Here is a 24,580-nt window from a genome sequence, read left to right as displayed (position 1 = left end):
CAATAGTGAAAATAATGGCAAAGGTGTTGCCAAAATTGATAGATACAGATCAATGTGTTTTTGTGGATGGGACACAAACATCTGATAACACTGATAAAGCAATGATGATCCAGATGGAAGCAGAATGTAAGAAAATACAGCTGTTGTTGGTGGGCCTTGATACAGAGAAAGCATTAAATAGAGTAAGCTGGAATTGTATGTGTAGGGTAATGGAAGCATTTGCATTCCCTGGTACAATAATAAGGATAAATAAGAGGATACATGAGAGATTGGAGGCAAAAGTTAAAGTAGGAGGTTTCCTCTCTGATAAGTTGTGTCTGAACAGAGGAACCAGGAAAGGGTGTCCTCTTTCCCCTTTGTTATGTTTTATTTAGAGCCAGAAATTCAAGGGTATAATTGGTATGGTAATCAAGAAGAGTTGTCTTTATTAACAGACAATATTATTTTGTACCTGATAAAACCAGAAAAGGACATCTCAACTTTGTGGGACATTATGAGACAGTTTCAAGTCTTTTCTGGATATAAAACTAATGAAGATACAACAAGGGCTATAGCTGTAAACTATGTACCTGCACATGAATTGGTTTAGCAATATCCATATTTAAGGGGACACCATAAAATGAAGTATTTAGGAGTATGGATTAAAATGGATTCTGTTATGACAGCTAAGGATATGTATTAAGAGACTAAACAAAAGATCATACAAAAACTGAACAAATGGAAACTCTTACTTTGGATATGGATAGCTAAGTACAAGCAGTGAAATTGTTTTTAGTCCCTTTAGTTTCATATACAGGTCGGGCATATGTTTATCAACCAGAGGAGAAGTTGTGGATAGTAATTAATAAAAATTTGAAGGATTGTATCTGGAAGAGGAAAGGGGCAAGGCTCAACTGGGATGAGTTGATCCTTACAATAGAACAAATGTGGTTTAGGATCACCTGATTTGAAGGGATATTTTAGAGCTACACAGTTAAGGCTCATATACATAACAGAAGTAGAAAGCTATAATTCAAAGTGAATAGGGGTGATGATGCAGCGGGGTGGGGCAGAAATAAGGAGAGAGTGGAATGCTTGATGCAGATCCCATGAGAATAAGAGCCATACTGAATACTATATTCATAAAGTAGCAGAAAGTATTCTAAGAACTAAGCCAAGACAAAAATGGAGAAAAGGAGATTTTCCCTGATAGGGATGACTGCAATTAGGAGTACAGAGAATAGAAAAGAGGGGACTGGAATTTACTGAAGAAAACTGGAAAAGAAACCAAGGTATTGGGAGCATAAACAACAGAAAGAAAGGTAAGAGAATGGAAAGAGGCTAAGAAGACTTTTGAACTGCATGATTTTTACTTGGAAGTGTTTGCATGGGTATTTTATACCCCAAGCAGACTCAAAAGAATTTTTCCTCAGAAGATGGCAAATGTTGGAGGTGCGATGGGAAAGAAAGAGATAACTAGGAGCATATGTTTTGGGAGTGTAAGGAGTTGACAGACTTTAAAAAATCCCTACAGAGTACTCTGTCAGGAATGCTGAGTGAGCAAATTGCTTTAACCAAGGAAATTATTTTTTGAGCTAAGTCACAAGATATGAATTTCTTAGATATATTAATGCTTTGTTAAGTTTAATTCTGGTGGCTGCCAAAAAAGCAATTACTAGAAAATGGAAATCAAAGTCTATCCAACTGTACTGGAAATACTGAATATTGTAACAGAGATAAAAGAACATGAAATCAGATCTTAGAAAAGAGAAGGAGCAAAATACACAGAAAAAATGGAAATCTTGGGAACAATACATGCAGAATAATGTTTTGAAGGAAGAGTGATGATTACGGGAAGGTAGGAATTGATCAATTTATGTAATGTTAGATTGATGATAAATATACAAAATAATATATATGATGTTTAATGTTTGCAACTGGGAATATGTTAATATGGTTTGTTTTATTTTATATAAATGGATGCTTGTCTATGTCTTAAGTGATAATTCAATAAAGGTGGTAAAAATGCAGTCATCTAGCAGAATTATTTTACCTTGTTTATTTGATTTAAGCCATGACTTGTAAGCTTTAGCATGAGATCTGGGGGCTTGCAGTGGAATGTCTTCTTTTTTAAAGTTAAGGATTTATGTTTATCGATGGTGACAAAGATAAACAAGGATTCCACTTAGTTGAATGTAGAGGAACTGTGTGAAATGCATGTAATTTTGTGGAGCTGATTATTGCGACACTGTTGGCGCACTTATGAGTGCAGGCTTACATGCAATCCCACAGCTGCTGGAATCATTTCAGTATTTCTGTTGTGAGATTTTAACCCTGCATATGAGACCTAAGTGATATATCGAGGAATATAGCCCAATCTAACTAAGCAGTGAGGAAATTTTATCATGGAAACCATAAGCATTTATGTGACATATTTTAAGCTTAGGGAGTGTTTCCAGAAAGGTGGTGTGAATTTCATGGAATTATGTAATTTTTTGTATGTGCCTTGATTTGAATCGCATTGCCCAGTGTAGCAGAAGTATTTCTATATTTAAATACCTATTTCTGTTGGGGTTTTTTTTGACAGTTTGCGATGTTGAGTTGATTTAGTTTTTATTAGGTAATAGAACTGCATTTTAAGTAGTTAAGCTGAATAATGTGTTTCCTATAGTTTATGTTAGAGTGAGCCTAACAATTTGGCATGTTATTGGCTATATTTGATTTAATGGTAGGCAAACAGGTAAGCCACTGTGTTAACATTTAGTGGCATGTGATTATACTGTTGTGAAGTTTTGGTATATGACTGAATGTTATGTCATACTTGGATTAATAAGTAAATGTACAGTACAGGGCGATGAGTCATTTTATTACTTATTTTGCTACTAAAATATTTTCTGGTTTAGTGGTGTGTATGTGTGGCTTCCTCTGAAGGATGCAGGATATCTGGTAGACATGTTTGACATTACTAGAGAGTTATACTCTGACAGAAAATGTGATTATCAAGACATGGGCTGGAATTCAGAAGCAGTTTTCTCATCAGTGTAGCCACTTTTGAATGATGAGTGACCACCTGCCAAGTTGGGGTGATTAACAGAGTCACTGAGGTCAGTTATGAAAATCCAAGAAATTTCACAGCCTGCACAACATGAAAATGAGCAACAGTTTTAAAATGAGGGCAATAGCAGCTTTCAGTTGCAAATGAGGATAAAAATATGGTAGGGCGATATAGAAACATATATAGTGTGCATTTATTGAGGGATGCTACTTCAATATGTACATGTAGGCAGTTGTTCTAGTTGCTGGTACTGTGACTCTTATTGTCTTCTGTGCCTTACATAAAATTCTCACCACAACACAGAAATTGTGGACTGATATGTGGATGGAGGCATCAGGAGCTAGTTGGGATATTTTGCCTTCATATGAAGGCCTAGGGAATACATGGAGCAGATATCCCTGTGGACACCAAGGTATAAGAGGCTTTGAGAATACTAGCTGCAATGACCATTCAGCAACTTAACTGGGACCAGGTGGTTGTACCTCAAGTATATGCCTCACGAATACTACACCAGTTTCTTGATCATATGCTGTATGCTGCAGCATGGTGGGGGTATTGTGGTTACCCTGTACCACAGAGTAGAGACAGACAACATCATATGGGCTTTTTATGACATAATCTGTTTCCCTCAAGTGCTTGGGAGGTGGCATAAGCTGCACCCTACATTGCAGTAAAGATCCCACCCAGTGAGCAGTGGCAATAGTGTATATCCATCATAAGGTTTCTACTCCATCAACTGCCAAGTGGCCTGTAATGCAGAGAGTACATTATATAATATGTCTGCAGGCCACCTGGGCAGTGCCCACAACTACCACATCTAGCACACAATTGACAAATAACAACAGTTTGTGGAGGGTGCTTTTCTACAGGGACATCTTATTGGTGATGCCAGACATGCCTTGGAGCCATGGCTAATGACACCAATTATAAACCCCTCAGACCATGGGAGAATGACTATAGTAACAGCCTGTCACAGACTCATGTCACTGCTGAACAAGTGATCAGTCTGCTACAGGCCCCCTTCCTGGATGTATCTGGTGAGACACTGCAGTATGACACAGAAACATATTTGCAGTATGTTTGATATTACACAACATCATGATACACAAACATTTACAGCAAGGTAAAGGCATTCAGGAGAAGGAAGTAGGACTCAGCAGTGGAAGAGGTACCTGATGAGCTGGTGGAGGAGACAGCAGCAAGGGTAATTACACCAGATGGAAGCATGTGTGGTATGCTGTGGCAGTGGCAAACATGCACCTGATTCATAACTATGGGCCAGAATAAAGCTGTAAATATAAAATAAAAAAGATCCATGCAAAACTAAACCTAGGATGTGCTGTACTATGCATAGGCTGGCCATACTATGCAACTGGCATTGGCTACCCCAGTAAGAGGGTACAGGAGGAAGGGCGCAGTTATCTTCATATGCACATGTGTGGAGGGGCACAGTATTAAATGTCAACAGCAAGCAGTGTGTGTGTGTGTGTGTGTGTGTGTGTGTGTGTGTGTGTGTGTGTGTGTTGGGACACAGCTTCAACAGATAATGTAGCAGTGTGCTAGTGTCTGGTGAACAGGTCCAGGCACCTGTAAGAGACATGTGAGCTGACTGTGCACATCTCAGTCCACTGGTGTCTCCTTTCCTAGGAAGGTCACAGGCCTTTTCTACAGCACTCAGAGATAAAGGAGTGCTCTGTGAGTGTGGATAGCAACTCATGCTGTAGGTGGTCTCTGCATGAACACCTCACATCTGCATGTACCTCCACATCACCCCAGACTGTCATCCACACTAGATGGTGGTGTGCAGGTGGTGGTACTCTGAATTTAAGACCATGCTCTCCTCCTTCAAAGGTGGGTCTCCACAACAGAGGTGAAAGTTGACCAACCAAGTGCATCAGCCATGATGTGCAGCCATACACAGGGACCCACTACATGCAAACTTGGGGCACCAAATGTCCTTGATGTTGCACATCTGGCCCAAACACTCTCTCAGGACTTCATGTAAACCAAGTACCATGTCAGCCAGCTCAGCTATGGCTGTGTTGGTGTCTGCTTTTTTCTATATCTAATGTCCTGCACAAATGCTGGGTATCAGCCATGGATACACTCAGTGAGGGAGGTGAATGACACTGGTGGCCTGCTTGTCTGCCAGCACACTGTACCCTGCTTTCACTCTGTGGAGTTTACTGCAACCAAGCAGGATGTGCCACTGGTGAGAAGTCCAATCCCAGGGTAGATGTGTCCATGGCTGTCAGTCTGGGTCAGAGAGGGGATTTACAGACATAAAAGCTATATGTGGAATGTAGAGGAGATGTGGCCGTCACATTTTTAGAGTCCACCATTGACACTGTGACCCTTGATTGTGCTAGGATTTGGCTGCTACCATCATCGTCACCACAGCCAGACAATTCCCCAACATCAGGCAGGCCTATATCCATGGTAGAGGACCTTGATAACACAGTAACTATGAAAACACCAATAAATTACCCAAGTTAAGTAAGAATTCTTCAATAAATATCTAAAGCCCAGTGAATATAATATGATTTAGCAGAGTGATATAGGAAAATAATGGGTAACATATCTTGTGTGTGTGTGGCTTTACAACTGATACTCCTGTAAAACAAAGAAGTCATGCTCTTATCACCTTGCAGTGCACTGCTACTGAATCCATATCCACCTGGGAGATCACCGATGGATATGTACAGTACCCTGTGCAAGTTGGTACCAATGTCTTTCATTCCACCATGGATGTCAGAACTATCTGGACCCCTATGCAGAGGTGACAAGACTCTTCTGTCACTGTTAAAGATGGTGTAGTTGGTGGACTGCCTCCCATTGCCCTCTATTGCTGTACCAGGTGGGCTGCCCTAGTGCATGTGGCACATAGTATATCCGTGGACCATCTTTGAACTTGCTAATAATTCCAATTTTGGACACCAACAGCACTGAAGTCACCTAGCATGTCCCAGCAGGCATGAGCATGGAAGGAATGGTCATATCTCACATAACAGAGCATCTGCTGAAAGTGGGCCAGTTGTAAGATCTCATTCTCTGCTTAGGAGAATTTACTTTCCCTGTGTTTCACATCTTTGAGCATTACAACCTGTAACTGCAAAAAATATGCATGTAACAAGTTGTAAGGTCACACACTACCTACCCCTACACAGCTACACATGTAGCATGGCAGAAAAGCCACAACTGTATGTTCTTGTAATATGCATGAAGGACTACCCACATGTAAAGCTGGGATCTTTGCAGAGATGTTGTGTTTGCGTGTGACATCACCAGGTGAAGCATAGGTGACTAACTACTCTGGAGAAGAACACAGAGAGTACACATGTGTGTGAGCTCCTGGCATCTGTAAGTACATAAGCCACACAGTTGAACATAATGGCTACAACATTCTTTACTGCCATATAAGTACACCCCTGTACTATGTAGGTGCCATAGGCCAAGAACAGGATCTGACTACCACTGTTTAATAACCTTTCCATCAGTCACATGAACTGCTGCTATATAGCTTACCATATCCAGGCCTACAGCTCAATCACTCACAGGCTTATAGTAGGACATCCTGCAAGTTGAGAATGTAATCACCTCACACTTTAAACAGGTGCCTTTCTATGTGGGCATATGTGTAAGCCTCCCTCCCCCATAATGTGCAGGTCTGACATAAAATACTGTGACACAGAATAAGAAGGTGATGATCCACTTATTTCACAGGCCAGTGAATGCATGTCCCCTACGCTAATTATTCAATGAGGCTAGTCAGATGTGCTCATTGAGGAGCACATGGGATCCATTGCTTAGAATTGAGATGACTCCTTGGAACTGTAAGCTCTCCACCACAACCACCTAGAAATAATGCAAACCCTTCCCCACAAGCTGCAGCATGTGGGTGTCAGGCGGCAACCTGCTGTGGACACAGCATGGAAAAATTACTACCCCGGATAACTGTTGCATAAACATCCACTCTATGCATGCCTTTACACTGTGTAACCTGTGACCACCCCTCACCACAAAACACAACCTGCTACAATACTACACTCACAGCAACTTCCTTAGTAATCCCAACATAACTGCAAGTACTAGGTATACTACTCCCACAGTGTAAACTTCTGTAAACCCCTCCACATACTCACATACACACACACACACACACACACACACACACACACACACACACACACACAAACACATACACACACACGTCACCCAAGCAGTACTGTCACAGCTGAGGATGTAATTATCATTCAACAGAACATGTATTTACACTATTATATCAACATTAGTTGAATGGGACTTTCATTTCCTGGGCTACAAGTAGGATTGTGGCACCTACAGAGTCTAACAGGATAGAACCTTCATAACTTCTGTGGAACCTACTCTGCAAAATTAGTTACCTTGAATGTACTCTGCCACGCCAGTAGACCCTTCCTATGCACAGCCCCCCCCCCCCCCAGCAATGGCAGCAGTGTAGTCACAAATAACCAACAACCTAACCAACTACATAGTAATATGCTGCCACCGGTATCATGAAACACTTCCACAACCCTAACAACTGAGTAAAATGCCATGCTCCACTCTTACATTTTGCAAAACTGGTTTGCTTGTAGTAATCAGAACAGATCAGTTAAATACATGCTCAACAGTTTGCTCTGTGGCAATCTTCCATAGAGCGATAAAGCCCATACTTCGAGTGGTTGTTTTTATTGTGCAGTTTTGAAGTTCCTAGCATGGTCCTTATGCAAATGAACATTATTCAAATGAATGTTCCTGAATCGCACATTTACGTCATTACATAATTAACCACTGCCATGCTAAGAGGCTCTGTCAGACTCGTGAATTGCATAAGCACCTGTTAAGAGCACTCAGTATGTGTGGGTGGGTCAATTACCCTGGTGGGGATGACAGGCAATATGCTGTAGTTGTATATCCTACAGAGGCATTACACAGCAAAAGTGTTAACAGATGTAGGTACTGTCATTCTTGTACTGCCTTTCCATGCAGTTGCTTATATCCTATCACCATTGTGCAACATTCACACTGTGCAAAGGTGGCACTGCGACTGGTCATGCTAACTAGCTGCATGCCATGTGTTGACAGTATCAATGTGCATGACCATAAGAGGTCTACCATAATTCATTAGATTGTGACCTGATGAATGGTCATTTCTTCCAAGAGTACTGATGTTGGCAGGGCTCCCAGAAGGTACTCTATGGAAAGCAAAATCTTTCTTTTCCTGCTACACAGAGACCACCAGGAGTCTCTGTATGGAGACATTTATGAGGATTGCCAGTATAAAGTGTATGCCTGGTACTGTATTGCCAGGGCAGTGTCTTTTGCCACTAGTATATCTTGCTCTGGTTTGCAGTGCCATCACTACATCACTGACTGACACTCATGGGAAGAAGAGGTCAGACAGAGGGCCACCAAGATGTATTGTAAGAATGCAAGGCTTATCATTGCCCTGTTATTTCCCTTATAGGTATTGTGACCTTAAAGAATATTTGATGAAAGTTAGATTTCTTGTTATAGTTTCTCAATACAGGAGGAGACTGTGGAGAACTCAGTCCTGTACCAGAACAGAATAGAGTAGCTCTCCAGTTGAAAGAGTGCATATGATTTAATGTCCTGTTACGAAGTCCATTATAGTACTGCAACTCAGAGGTGACCACTGCTTGAGTCTGTATGATTATCAGTCAAACTTATGTAGCAGTTTGTGAAAGTGTTTACCCATTAACACCACTGCAGTTGGTTTTCTCTTTATCTCTCTTTTCTCTCTCTCTATGTTTTGAAAGCAGAAAGCATCACTATGGAGATTGCAGTACAGTGAGGATAGGAAAAGTCACCCTTTTTACCACTGTAGTGTGATCTCGGAGTTGAAATATATAAGTTGCAGGGAGTGTGGGGGGAGCAAGGGGGGCTTGCCCCCCTGCAAAAACTTAAAAAAAGGTTGTATTTAAGGTAAATATAACAGTATCTTTGCTATTTCATTTGAGCGATTGTCAGGTGAAAAGTCCTTCCTGTATAGCGTAGTAGTTCCAATAAATCATAGGTAAGTTTAAAGGAACATACTTATATTTCTGCTGAGTGGTATTCAATATAGAAGAGTTTTGGACTGACCATGCTTATTCCTGTGTTTCATGTTTCAATTTTGTGCATGGTTGCTCTTTTAAGGTTTTGTTTTCATTTTATTAATTTAAGTTTCAGTCTTGTGTTCTTTCGATAAAGTGATAGGGATCCAAATATATATATATATATATATATATATATATATACATATATATCTTTACCATTTCACACATTCATGTGTAGAACATATACAGCCATGGCAGACACACAACAGTTATTTATATTGAGATAAGCAGTTCCATCTTCCTGCACAGAATGTTTTCCAGTGCCTGATATGCCAGGTGTCTGTTACATCCTTGAGCTGTGCACATTGGCCAAATCCAGGGTATAAGTATGGGAGGAAGTTGTGTGGGGGACCAGAAGAGGGGGGAATTGGGTGGGGGTCTTGGGGGTAATGTTTTTGTATGTGTTTTGGGAGCCTGGAGGCTGTAATGGGGGGAAGAGTTGTGGGGTGGGAGCTCATATGGATGTAGGGTTAGTGTGGGGGATGGTGTAGGGTGGTGATGGTGGTGTGAGTGGGTCCTTTCCCAGCATATTGTCCATGCTTCATTCTACCATATGTCCCTGTCATTCATATCTTTACCTGCATAACCCTGAACTTTTTGCTAGATATATGTTATGTTAAGTGGCCTTGTGTGTAGTAAATAACCTTACAGTCTTTGCAAAGCACCTGCTGATAGATTTGTATGCTAGGCATGGCTGCTTCTAAATGTTTGGTACTGCAGTGTCCTCACAGAGATGTTGGTTTGCAAAGGTGTTACCACTCTGCAAACCATACAGCATGCCTCTAAACATGTCCTTTCCAGGATGTCCACAAGGCCACTACCCCAAACACCTCCCATGATGTCTTATGTCCAACATCTCTATCCCACCACTGCAGCTTCCACAACGCCATACTCAGTCCAGGAAATGAGACAGAGATACTGCACTCTTGCCCACATACCATACAATAGTGATTTGGGGTTAATGTACTTAGGCATAAATATCCGAGATGATATAGTAGCATATACAGTACTTGTAGAGTACTCAAGGTGGTCATATCCAACAGATCTAATACTAATACCAGTGTTATTTTTTGTCTCTTTCTCTTTTTGCCACTATCCTTCATTTTACTATTCTATTTGTACTTTGATCTTTTATTTATATCCATTTATGTTAATATTTTCTGCCGCATCTGCCATGCCTATGCTAGTGGCACTACACAGCCAACCTGCCATCAATGCTGGCCTTCTCCTGCCAGCACACCATCTGGCTCGAGGCCTACATCCTTACTGGCTGCCTTGAGGGGCAGCCTTCTGGTGTCAACAGTGGCCTCTGGTGGTTGCTTACCAGTGGGAAATGCTATTATCACATCTGGTGGTGCTGCTAAAGGTTCATAATTGGTTACCCGGTGGGAGAAGGAAGAGATGGTAGGGGAGTTGGCAGACATGCAGCTGGAAGCCTGTGTTGGCCACCTGGAGAGGGTCTTTGTATGACTTCAAGAGCTGCACTGCTGCCTGGCTCTTCCTTCACCTCAGGTGGGGTTGGGGGAGTCAGGGTGGTGACTTTGCTCTCTGTGGCTCTAGCCTAAGCAGAATGGTAACAGAAATGTAATAAATACCATTTTCCCCATCATGGTGATCCCTTTCCTTGTGCGTTACTTCTTACCAGTTTCTTGTCTAATCCTCCCTATCAGCAATATCCTCCTTCTAACTGTACATCTACAATTCCACTGGCAAGGTCTCCCCACTGGTTTCTGTACTTGTTTAATTTTTTGCACCCTTTCTTCCACCCTTCTATCCTCTTTCCATCCCCTGACTTCACTTTTCATCTTCCCCATCAGTCTTCAGAAAAAAGATGCCTGTCCTATAAAAAAAAAAAAAAAAAGTATAGTATACCCTTTCTTCCTCTTCCCAGTCCCCACTTCTCTTGTGTCATCTGCTTACTCTACCCCTATTCCTACTATCTTATACACCCATTTATTCTACATTTAAAGTAATAAAAGTAGATGTAAATGTTGCCAGAGGCCATTTACTATGGCTTCCAGCTGTGTGCATATTGATGTTATCTAGCACATGTGAATGCTTAGGTGTGAACATGATACTTGCTTGCCACTTCTCTTTATGGCATTCTTGGCTGCCCTCACCATCAAACTTCCCATTTCCATAAGTGGTTTCTTAATTAGTTACTAAGAGTGTAGTTTAGGCTGTGAGATTCCTACTAGTTAATTGACAATTGCCTTTTGGCAGAGTCATACACCTTGTGATTTCTATAGTAGCCATTGTGTGATCATGTTTCTGAATACCAGGGATGGTGTCAATAATCAGATATGACAACTGACCTATTAATCCAAGACAGAATGAGATTTACTCTGACAGCAGTGCTTAATATGATTGAGAACTAGGTTATTATGTCATTATTTACATATATTTTGCCTATGAAGTAATTAATACATTATCTGTCTTTAAAACATCCTGTCATTCAGAATTCTAGGTCAGTTGGCTGCAGGAATCCAGTAAGAGATTCAAACTACTCCGAGGAATATATAGTCAGCATAAGGATTTTTAACATAGTTTAGTAGATCCAAAAACTGAATCTGACACATCCTTTCTTTGCAGCTATATGGAGATGTGGCTGTAGGTCCTGCTAAAGCATCTTCTTCAAGTACCCTAAACGTACCTCAGAGTATCTGTAAATGTACTGGATACAAATTACAATTACAATAAATTACAAAGAACTTCATGGAATCAATATGCTTTACAAAGCATTACTTAAAATGTAAATTTTAACAATATGTCAATAATACAAAGTAAAAAACATTTTGGACATCACTGACTCAATGTTACATTTACCTGAAACAGCATAAATCAGCTTTTTCAAATGTGTTACTTGAATGTAACAACCCAAAAGGAGCTCAGAAAACATCAGTAGCCTGAAATGGGTATTTAATAGGCAATGTTATGTTTCATTCTTTCTTTAAGGAGATTCAAATCTGTTGCAAAAAAATGCAGAGCAGGAATTGCACTAATTATTTCAAAGCAGCCCTCAGAAGGGCTTTGAACTTTTCTATGTCGCACGTCTTCATAACAAATGCTTTGTGTTTCTTTTGAAGGAGATCTAAGTAGTCCATAATCATCATCCCTCTGCACAGTTTCCCACTCAACTCCACGCTCACACCACATTCAATATATTCTTTTACAATGCTGTTGTCTACTGCTGCAGCCATGGCGAAAGAATCACAAGACACAAATCCATTCTCGCAAACTAGTTCCTCGTTTTCCACCTTTCTTTGGGCAAACTTGACACTATGAGCAAAGATCTTTTTCATGAATTTTGCTTTTGCTGTATCTTGGGTCACCCAGTCTTCATAGAACTCCTGGAAAATGAGAAGCAAAAAAAATACAATATTTAAGGATTTTAGGCAGTCTACAACTTCAGCACATGTAAAATAAAGGGACCAAACACCCAGACTATTAAGAAAGTAACTGGGCTGATGGATTGCCATCTCTGTCCCTAGTTTACTTTTGTCGATGACAGCATTACTTGTTCATTTAGGAGTGCAAGGCTAAAATTTTACTGGTTAGATTACAGGACAACAGCAGTATTATAATTGTAGGGAAGCCAGAATTAATCATTATTTATAAGGTCTTCTCATTTCCTATTCTTCACAATGTAAGGCCTGCTAACATGTATATAAATGACCATGCTCTGTGTGGAACCATCATTCCCTGCTGCACTATCACCTGTGGCCACCTTGTCAGCAGTACTGCAGTGTGAAGCCAAAACATTTCCTTTCCCAGTGAATTCAAGTTCAACTTTCGTTCAGTGCTTAGAATAAAGCACTATATACAAACAAAGCAGTAAAATGCATACATATAACCCAGAATATGCAATTAAAAACATATACAGTTAAATATGAGAATAAAGTTTGCTCCTGCAGTTTGTCTCTGAAAGCAGGGTCAAACAGGTATGATTTTAACAAACTTGGAAGACAAGGTAGTATGGAACACACCTCTCAGCCACTATAGTGGCAGGTTCCAGATTCATGGAGCCTAGTATTCAGAAGATTTTTCACCACAAGATTCAAACACCTCAGAAGCCACTGCCAGGTCCAGACTGCACAGATCAATGACCACTTCAAGCAAAAAGGATCAGTTAACTCATTCAGTTAAGACATAGCTGCATCATTAAGAGATATAACAATTAGCAGTAAGACTCTAAATATAGCACAAAAATGGATGTGGGACCACTGCAACCTTCACAGCACAAAGGTAATATGATTGTAACAATATGGACAGGTAAATAACTGTGTTGTAGAGCTTTGCATTAGTTATAACTGACCTAAGCTCAGTGTTGAGAAGCCTGAAGTAAAAGGCAGTACAGTAATTAATATGAGAGGAAAATCTCACTATCATCATCAGTCATCAATTCCCCCTTTCCCATTTTCTACATGGGGTCGGGGTATTGAATCAACTGTCATCATCTCTCTTGATTTGGTGCCACTCACCTACCTTCTTTGTCAGTAATGCCTCACTGTCACAGGTTTTTTCTCAAGCAATCCATCCATATTTTTGCTGGACACCCTCATTTCCTCTTCCCTTCTTCCTGTCAGTCCCATATCGTATTCACCAGATTGTATTTGCTTTTCTGCGCATGTGCCCAAACCACTGTAATCTATTCTCTTTAACCTTTTCAGCAATTGGAGCTACATTGGCTTCTGCTCTGATGTCCTCATTTATTCATCTATCCAACAATGTGCACCCTATCACCTGTCTTAGGCACTTCATTTCCATCACCTCTAGCTTCCTCAACTGTTCTGTGTTTATTGCCCAGGTTTCTCTACCATACAATAGTACTGGTTGCAGCACTGTATTGTGCACCTTACTTTTCAGCTTCTTTGGCAATCTTCTGTCATACACTTCCCCTGCCACTTTGTGCCAATAGGTTGCAAGCCCTCTGATTCTACTTTGACTTCCTCATTCAGACTTCCCTTCTCCTCCACCACCCCTGCCAGATACTTGAACCTGTTGCACTATTTTCCCTTTAGTCTCAATTTTCATCTTCTTCTGATTTCTCCCATTTGCTGCCACTAAATCCGTTTAGTCTAGACTCAGCTGCATCCCATGGGCTTTAAGTTTTGCACTCTATTACCCAATCCTCTGCTGAAGCTCTTGCTCAGAGTCAGCCTGTAATGCCACATCATCTGCATACAGTAACTCTGTCGATCTGTCCCCTCCAACCTGTTTGATGATGTAGTCCATCACCAATATGAACAGCAGTGGGCTCAGACCTGACTCTGGTGCACATCCACTCCCTCTGGGAACCCCTCTGTGAGACCGAACACTGTTCGCACTTGAGTCATTGGTTCCTTGTACACAGCCTGTACTAATTCTACCATTGTTTCTGGGACTTTGAACTGCCACAGCACTGCCAAAATCAGGTTTCTTGGACCTTGTCATAAGCTTTTTCCAAGTTTATGAATGCCAGGTTGGACTCTTTCCTTATCTCTAGCTTCTTCACAACTATCTGTCTCACTACAAACATCAGATCACTTGTGCTGCATTCTGATCTAAATCTGAACTGCTCATCTTCCATCTTACTTTCTACTACTCTGTGCACTCATTTATCAATCACCATCTCCAGCACATTCATAAAATGTGACAGTAGTTTAAAACCTGTGTACTGTCTGTCCACAGTTGTGGATCTCCCCTTTGTTCTTGTACACTGGCTTTAGTATGCTTATTTTCCAGTCATCTGGGATAGTGGTGCTGCAGTAGCGTTGTCGCCTCACAGTAAGACGTTGTCCTGTTCGATTCTCAGCTAGAGCATCTTCTGTGTGGAGACATGCATGAATGGACGTACCTTCGTTGAAGGTTGTACGTCAGGGCCGGCAACTCGGCACGTAAAAATCTACTGCCATTCATTAGCGGACCGGAGTTCCGCTGTGGTGACCCCTAACCAGGAAAAGCCGAAAGACACAACTGGGATATGCCTTTCTCTCTAATCTGCTATGAGTACCCTCAGGAACCATTTCTCCCCTAGCTCACCCACCATTTTAGTGATATCTGCTGTGACCTCATCTGAGCCTGCTGCTTTCCCTGACTTAATTTTTCTTAGTGCTGTTCTTACTTCTTCTAGGGTGGGCTCCTCCTCTTCTTTCATTGTAGATTTTGTCTCAGGCAGTACAACTTCTTTGGGGATTTCTTCACTGAGAAGCTGTTAAAAGAATTCCTTCCATCTGCCTTTGATTTCCTGTGGGCTGGTGAGTAGGTTATGAATGGCATCCTTTACAAAAGGTGGCTGAGTGTCTTATTTATCTCTGTCTTTGCCTTGCAAGCTGATTGAGTTTCTTTGTACCATCTACAGAGTCACTTACCAGAAGTTGGTAGAGTGCCTCTGATGTCTTGTTCTTTGCTATTGCAACTCCTCTTTTATCTTTTTTTGTTATCCAACCAGTAATTCTTCTTTGCCTGGTCATTATTTTCTATTTCCCACTTTTTCTTCTTTCTTTTGATGACTTCATGTACTTCTGCATTCACCATCACCACCAGCTTTCTTTATGTGGCTTACTTCCATACTAAGCTCAGACACATACCTGCTCTGTAGTCCTCACACATGTTGTTTTGAGGTGCTGCCATTCTTCTTCAACTACACCTATTTCCTCTTTTTTCCCAAGGTGTTAGAGCCCTGAGTAATTCCTTGAACTATTGTGCTTTCTCTAGAGTCAACGTCCAGGTCTTCAGCCTAGTCTCTATTGACCTTACAGCCTTGTCTGACCACTGCTTGCAGCTGAATGTGGCAACCAGTGGTTTATGCTGTGGGATGACTGTTTCTCTGGGAATGCCTTTTGTTAGATTAGGGACTTCCATTTTAAAGCAGTTATTAGGCATTAGGCAGACTAAAAGGTAAAGTATAGATACATTTTAGAAAAGACAGTTAAGCAGAAGGGAAGAATAACCTTGCTGGTCAAGCATGAGAGATAACAATTCCCAGGGGAATGCTACAGACTGTTCTTTTTCTGTTCCCTTAGCTATAGAATGTTTCTTTCTCCCCCACTCTGGAATTATAGATAAACTCACTAAACTAGGTATAAATCCCTATGTCACAAGATGGGTTGCCAACTGGCTCACTAACATAACCCACTGTGAAAGTAGCAGACTCCAAATCCAACTTCAGACCAGTGACAAGTGGAGTACCACAGGGTTCAGTTAGAAAACGGTAACCATATGTATCTATGTAGTGTAGGGTATACCAGAAATGACAGTCAAGTTAATTCACAGAATAAAGGGTTTACAGTTACAGAATTGGCAAATTAATTTTTTGTGTTATTGTTTTATTTAGCAGTCATTAATTAAGAGCTTTGTATTAAAGTATTGCAATGCATAAACAATATCTTAATACGGAAAGAAACAAAAAAGCATTCACAAATATTAAATAATGTTCTGTTAGTTTACAGAATGTAAAAGTCAATGCTACATTGTAAAAGTGACAGTACATTCAAGAGTTCAAATCCTATACATAAAAACAGTATATCATAAATATTATGTGTCAATAAAGCCACAGGTTCAACTCGTATGTTATAAAAAAATAGACAAGTAAACTTCCATAATCAAATCAGTTTGAATCAGATAATAAATGTATTTATGTAATCAGTTTAACAAACTGAATTAAGGAAAGTAATGTATGCCATAAGGCAATATGGCAAAAATTAATTTAATACATTTACAGTTTTTACTTTTTATCCAAGAAAATTGTAGACAGTAATGATAAATTCTTGTAACATTCAGTAGTACTGAAAAGTTAAATGACATCAGCTAAAGGAACGGTTATGATGAGACAGTGGATGGAGTTTCACTCACAGAACACTGTTAAAATCTAAGGGTCACAAGAGTAAATGTAAAAAGTTTAACAGTTAACATTAATTTTACACAGGTGCAGAAATGCACAGTGTTAAATTACTACTTTAGTTTCATTTTAAGGTTATGACAAGAAAAACAATGTCAATGAAATTTCAGTTTGATTTAATAATAAAGTTACAGCCTTTCCACATCACTGTTGTACATTTCACACTTGCAAGAGTTTATTAGCAGCAAGTATTTGTTTCATGCAGAAGAATGTAAATAAAGTCAGGGCAACAAGCAGTGCTATCAGTATATAACTGTTAAAGCTGCAAATGTTTATTTCATGCAGAAAAGTGTAAATAAAGTCAGGGCAACAAGCAATGCTATCAGTTTGTAATTGTTAAAGATGCAAATATTATTTTAAGGACCTGATACTAAATACAGTCAAGAACTTTAGCCACCCAGCCTTACACAATAGATGAAAAAAGTGATTTAAAAGGCCTAAATATAAAAAGGACACTTCGATATTAAAGCAGTCCTTCCTTTACATCATCAGTGACTGGGACAATAAAGAGTAAAGTTTGGCAAGAGCTGTGGTGCAGAAATTGACTGTCTATGTGTTTCAGTTATTTCTTCAATGTTTGTTTAAAGTTAAAAGGTGTGAGTTAAAGCAAGTATGTATGTTTTCAGTTATATAGCAGTACTAGTTTCCGTTTATGTTTTTATCTATGATCAGGCAATACTGACAAAAATATATTAATAGTTTATTCTCCAGAATATAACAATAACAGATTTCACTTAAGAAAACAAGGCACAGAAACATGACTGAAAGCATAAAATATTAAAAGTTTAATGAGGTAAGCGCTATGTTCATTTTCATTCTGCAGGGTCAAACAATGAGAGTGTCAAAACTAAGTAATTGTGAGGAAGTTTTCAGGCAAGATGTCCAGATGCTTAGAAAAGAATTTCATGAAAGGGGCTACAAAGCATGTGAGGTTGAAAGGAACATTAGTATGGGAGCCACACAAAGGGTAAATACAGCAAAGCCATATTTTTCAAACCAAGTTTTTGAAGCAAAGTCTCCCCAGGTCATTAGTAATAGAAATAGTGTGCCTATATCCTTACTTTATACCAGTGATATGACTGGCATAATGAACATTATTAAGTAGAATTGGTCTATATTGAGTTTAGACAATGATATTTCAAAGGTTGTTGGTCACAGACCAAACTTTGTTTTTAAGAACATGAAATCTCTTAAAAGGCAGCTGTGCTATAAAAATGTAAAAGAAAAAGATGAGATTCTAGGTGGTGGTTGGGCAGGTACTAGACAATGCCTTACATGCAATTTCCGTACATTTATTAATACATCAGCATGTTTTATTCATCCAGTCAACCAGTTGGAGTATAAATTTGAAGTTAAAGCTAACTGTCAATCCAGGAATTTGATCTATCTGGTGACATGTACAGTTTGCCACTGCTTCTACATAGGAAAAACCAACAGGTCACCAATGGAATGAGTCAGGGAGCACATGCATTGTATTAGGAATGGTGACACCAAAAATGCACTAACCAGACACTGCATGCAGAATGAAAATGAACATGACTTTAGATTTCATGTTGTTGAAATTATTTCTGAAAATATACATGGAGGTGATGTGAAAAACTTTACTGAAAGCAGAGAATTGCATTGGATTATTCTATGGCAAGCTGACAAATACCCAGGTCTAAATGACAGGGTTTCTAATAAACCTGTACTAAAAGCATGATGTCTCTTTAAATGATACAAGCTGAAGCTAAGTTTTTACTCTTCTCTGATGTCTATTGACTGCTTTGAACTAGACTGAATATATTAAAAGTGTTTGCTGATGTAGTTTTTTTATATGGTCTGATGAAGCACTAGTATTTGGTGTGAAAGCACTTATCTCATTAAACTTTTAACATTTTATGCTTTCAGTCATATTTCTGTGCCTTGTTTTCTTCAGTTACATTTGTTGTTGGCTTGCAGGCACAGTTTATTCCTTGGGGATTTCAGTCTTTGTTTCTGGCAGTTAATAACAGATTTCAGTTTATCTATGATCAGGTAACTGTGACAATGTTATCATGTTTTCAGACAATTGTACAAGAGTACTAGTTTTCAGTGTATCTATGGTCAGATAATACTGACGGGAAAACAGATTTCAGTTTATGTTTTATCTATGTTCTGGTAACACTGTCAAAATGTTCTCAGGTTTTCAGACAATTGTACAACAGTACTAGTTTTCAGTTAATCTATGTTCACACAATACTGACAGAAAAAAGTACTGATAGTTTGGTTTTCAGAATATAACATGTACCAATTTTCAGTTATGCTTTTATCTGTGTTCAGTTAACACTGGCAAAATATATTCTTTTAGTATTAGTTTAGTTTCCAGAATATACACAACTATTTAAAATGTTTGGTATAAATAGGTATCACGCTAATGTAAATTTCAGTCAAGGTTCAGAATATGACATTCATACTCAGTCATGCATGTTCAGTACAGTACATTTCAGGCAAATTTCAGAATATAAGAATAATATTCAGTTACTTCACTTTATTCATTAGTTTTAAGGGTAAAGTAACAGTAATCTAATGAATAGATAGTATTAGTTATTCAATATACTGAAGGCATAACAGTGCAGGCTTAACTTATTAATTAATTTACAGATTACAGTGCATTTTACATAATTATCGTACATTAGTTAGAACATTAAAAAGACACTAACAGAAAATGCAAAGGTATAGACTTAAAATACAGAAAGCATACATTTTAGTAAACTATTATAGCTCATAAATATTCATAAAATATTTCAGACACAAATTTAGGAGGCAGATATCTATTACAGCACATAAAAGTTTAAAAAGATAAGTAGGGTTATTAGCAAATCTAGATGAAAATTTATAGACACAAGTTAGTACAATATACGGTAATTATGCTTCAAGACCAATTATAAAGTTATCCCTTTAGTGCTGATTTCAATTAGTCTTCAGAAAATAGCCAACATCCTTGATAGGCTATACAATAAAACAGAAAATGGATTAAACAGTACAAAGTTTAAATATTTAATTCTATAAACAACAGGGAAAGGTTTTATTTGCTATAAGAGAGAGTCATCTTGGTATACACTAAGGCACCAGTTCATAAGGTAAAAAACAGACAATAGACAGTGTAATTTTACCATTGCAGCATACAGAGGAAAGAAAGAAAAACAGGCAGGGTTAACAGTTCATATTCTAACTTGAATCAAGATTCACAAAGACAAGTTAAAAATGTGTATGACATTTTCTAATCAGCTTTAAAAGCCACATAATTACAAGACACTCATTTTCAGAATAATGTACAGGTTTTGGATATATCACTCATACATCAGAACTTAGACTTAAAGACTCTAAAGGCTACGAATTTAGGTAACATGAAAATTAAATCAAAGTTAACAGACTTCAAGCCTAGTGGTCAAAAATAAAATGCAAGTTTATTCACCCGAAAAGAAAAACAATTGCCTATGTATAATTAAATCATAAAGTTGAGAGACTTCAATGCAAACAGGCCATAAATGCTCAAGTGACACCTAGTGGTCAAAATTATAATTGCAAGTTTATTTACCAAATAAAAAACATCAGAGAGTAGGTCCCTGAAGACTTTCGTTGGGAACCTCAGAGGCAACTGTTAGATTAGGAACTTCAATTTTAAAGTAGTTATTAGGCATTAGGCAGACTAAAAGGTAAAGTAGGCCTAGAAATGTAGTGTCAGAATTGTGTTTTATTTATGCATACAGTTTAGAAAAGACAGTTAAGCAGAAGGGAAGAATAAGATTCTGGTCAAGCATGACAGATAGTTCCCAAGGGACGGCTACAAACTGTTCTTTTTCTGTTCCTTTAGCTACAGAATGTTCCTTTCTCAAGGGAAAAATGTACATAGCAAAGGGATGCTAGATAAAGAAGCACATGCAAAACCAGTCTTAGAAACCAAGGTAACCAAGGCTAAGGAGGCATGTAAAGCATTACAGGGTTTTAGTATTATTAAAATATACTTCAGATACAGTTAGGGAAGTCAGTTAGTTAGTTTGACCTGACATACAGAAAATATTAAATATCCGTCATTGTAGAAAGGAAGCTACAATACAGACACTCGAGCCTGTGTAGAAGACAGGTCAAATAAAGACTGTTTCAGTTTACATTATTCAGGACAGTCAGAATATACATGCAGAAATTTTGGATATATTTTGGCAGCACTGTTACTACTAATCAGCATTCCTGCATTTCTACAGACTGTTATTATTTATCAGCACTGTTAATGAAGACAGTATTTGGATATTGTAAACATCTAATAAAGCCTTATTAAATGAACTACAGTGTTTGGAGAATTCATTCTGAAAAGTACACAAGTATTGGCCCATAAAGGAGAGACTGGCACCTGTTCAGTACGATTTTGGGTAATTAACAGATAAAGACTTTTACTCCAGTCTCATTTCAGTTATTTCCAGTTAATTCCAGTATAGTACAGTCTCATCACTTCTTTCATGTGACTGTCTCTCTGACTGAACCATGTGTTGGCCAGTCTCATATGTGATCTTGTGACTGTCCCTCTATTACCGAAGCATATGTTGACAACCGTCAAGGCATTTGCCAGACAAATGTAGAATGGCCTCTCCTTTATTCCTGATGCCATACTAATGTGGACATAGGCAATCCTCATATCCTGTTCTGTCTGGACCAATATATTCATTAAGGTCACCCATTATCAACACCAATTCATGTTGACCTGCCTGATCTAGAAGGTCCTGCAACTGTGGGACACAGGCTAAGATTATGAATAGTGCCTTACCTTTACATTGGAGTCTGATTACCATGAGTCAGTCACAAATTCTGATGACACTCCTCAATGTCTTCTGAAAACTCTCCCTCACCACAATTTCCACATGATTTGTAGTTTGTCCTCCTCCTGTGTAGTAGACTCTGGACCACAATCCAAGTGGCTTTGCTGCACTGTCCTTTCATCTTGTCTCCTGGATACATAGGATGTCCAGCATCCTCATCATCATGTCATCCACTTTCAAACTGCATCCTGTCAGTGGACCTACAATGAGTGTAGCAATTCTAGGTTCATGTTTGGCAGGCTGATTGGCTTTATGTCCAACTTTCACTCAACAGAATTATCCCAGGTAACCCAAGCTAGACAACTGGACATCGGCCGCCAATACCTTACTGACCCAGGGTTGCTGGGCTTTTTGACAGGAACGCACTGGCCAATTGTTGTTGGGGGTTGACATAATGGCAAAGGTGTTTACCTCACAAACACAAGGTGCCGGGCTTGATTCTCACCTTTGAAGGGAAATTGGCTAGGTTTAAAAAGGCCTATAAGGATAGCTAGCCTAGTACTTGCCTATAAACCTATGAATAGGGGCACATACACCCCTCCCACCATTATCATGGATCCCTGGCAGAGGTTGGAGTAGAGTGGGTCCTCAACCCGCTTATCACAGGCAAAAACCCATGCCCATATGGCAAACTTAGTCAATACGACCAAATCATCATTGATGGGCTAGCCCTGACACAGCATGCAGTCATGGTCTATGTTCTTCTATCTTGAGGATGCTGCTCACCACAGCTGATGTCCAAGGCAGTTCATCTATACAAGTCTTCCCCCCTATTAGGGCATCATCTAGAGTCTGTGCTGCTGCCCAAAGTTCCATTCTTGGGTGAGTCTGGGGTACAAACACTCAGTATGCTTTTGGGAGGTGGGAGAAACTGCACAGACACCCAGAGAGAGCATGCAAACTCCATACAGGCATTGGACGGAGGTCAGGATCACACCTTGTCAATTGGATTCAAAGACCTTAACCATTATGCCAACTGGTCTCTAACATGACAGAGTAATAAATAAATAAAATAAATTAAAAACTAAACTTGGCAAACTCAATAGCACAAGCCTCTTTTCAGGGCAACCTAGAAGCACTGTCTGGTTAATCAATTTACTCAGAATCACATAGTATGCAAAAGGAGGCTAAGGCAATCTAGTATGTTTAACCAGCAGCATGAGTGCTAGCATTGTCACTGTGTCAGTGGATCTAGTATCATCAACTTGCAGCTTATAGGACTTCTAAAGCCACCCTGCCCCTTTAAAGGCCAATCCCACTACAGCTAAACTCTTTGATGTATATAGTTATTAACACTTAATTGATAAGGAATGTTTTTTTACGATACTCATTCTCTTTCTTTAAGTATCCAATCAAACTTGATGAAACACTGTACTAAACAGGTGAATTAATGAGTTAGCAGTAAACATGCACATTTTAAAGGACTACTGCAAATGGGCTTCAAAGAACACATTTTTCACATTACAACTTTGGTTAATAACATATCCTATATCCTGCAACTCAAATGCACAGTTCTGTAAGTACATTCACTGATTAAATTCCAAATGAGTAACACATTGCTGTAGCTCATTCAGCGCTGTTAGCAAAACATTTGTAAATCACAGATCTTTTGCCTACCTGCACGAATCCATAGTAAATAATAGATACACAGAAATGTACTATTTCAACTGATTTTGAGATGGCCCTCTTCTGTGGCTGATGGCTACAATCACCTTCCTGAAGACTTTTTTCAGTGAACTTTTTCCCAAATCTTGACTTACTGCACTCAAGGTAATAGCAACTTCTGCTGATGAAAGCAGTTGCATCATCATGGCTGTACAGGAGGCACCACCAGTCTCATTTGACCAAGTTCTGCCCATGTTGAATATGAGTGAGCAGCACCAGCAAGGTATAAACATTTAAACAAGAACATAAACATGTAAATATATAACAGAAGAAACACATCTACAGTGGACAGAAGGAAGAATCATCCAACTGTGGCAGCAGGGTATATGGGAAGGGAAACAGGCACACATGTTAAGTTCATAGGTGCATAGGTAGGTACTAGGCTATCGGCCATGGGGCCTATATAAGCCTAGCCAAAAAGGTTCCCTGGCTTTCGCCACCCAAGAAAATTATTTTTCTGTGCCCTTGTCAAGCAGTGCCGCAGAAGTGATCCCCGGGGAGAATTTTCTATTTCCCATCCAGTCGTCAAGATTTTTCTTAAAGAGGGCCAATGAGGAGCTTTGCTTGACATGAATGGGTAGTTGTATGGGAAGTCTCTGGGACAGGAATCTATCCCTCCATGTTCTATTTATTGTGGTGACAAGGTTTAGGTCCCTAGAGTGTGTGGTTTAGAGAGATTGGGATTTCTTTAAGTGTAGCATGTCCAACAGCTCTGGGTTTGACATAGTTTTGTATGTTAGGCAGAGATCACCTCTGAGTAGGCGATATGCGACAGAGTAGAGCTTGAGTTTTTTGAGACAGTCTGCGTATGGCATCTGTTTGAGGCTGGTAATCCTCTTAGTGAGGTATTTCTGTGGCCTTTCCGATTGTTGTAGGTGTCTTGTGAGATACATGCCAAATGGGGCATTGTACTCTATAATGGGTCTGATGAGGGATGAGAAGAGAGGAACAAATGACCTCCTTTTTTCTAAAGGAGAACCCTTTTGTAATGAGGTGTGCCATGCAGAAGGATTTCCTGACTACTGTGGCG

The 24,580-nt window shown here is 39.4% G+C and overlaps 1 protein-coding gene across 1 annotated transcript in view; it reads right to left on the bottom strand.

The window, feature by feature from the left end:
- Positions 1 to 11,915: 11,915 nt before the first annotated feature.
- LOC122802523 (inosine-uridine preferring nucleoside hydrolase-like) overlaps positions 11,916 to 24,580 on the bottom strand; it is a 452,956-nt gene continuing 440,291 nt past the window's right edge. Inside the window, exon 6 of the mRNA XM_044072177.1 lies at positions 11,916 to 12,524. Coding sequence (XP_043928112.1) covers positions 12,177 to 12,524 — 348 coding nt within the window. The 3' untranslated portion in view covers positions 11,916 to 12,176. The remainder of the gene's footprint in view (positions 12,525 to 24,580) is intronic.

Source organism: Protopterus annectens, chromosome 5.part0, assembly GCF_019279795.1.
Source record: "Protopterus annectens isolate FY-2018-M chromosome 5.part0, PAN1.0, whole genome shotgun sequence".
Taxonomy (NCBI): domain Eukaryota; kingdom Metazoa; phylum Chordata; order Ceratodontiformes; family Protopteridae; genus Protopterus; species Protopterus annectens.
This window is presented reverse-complemented; position numbering and strand designations above follow the sequence as displayed.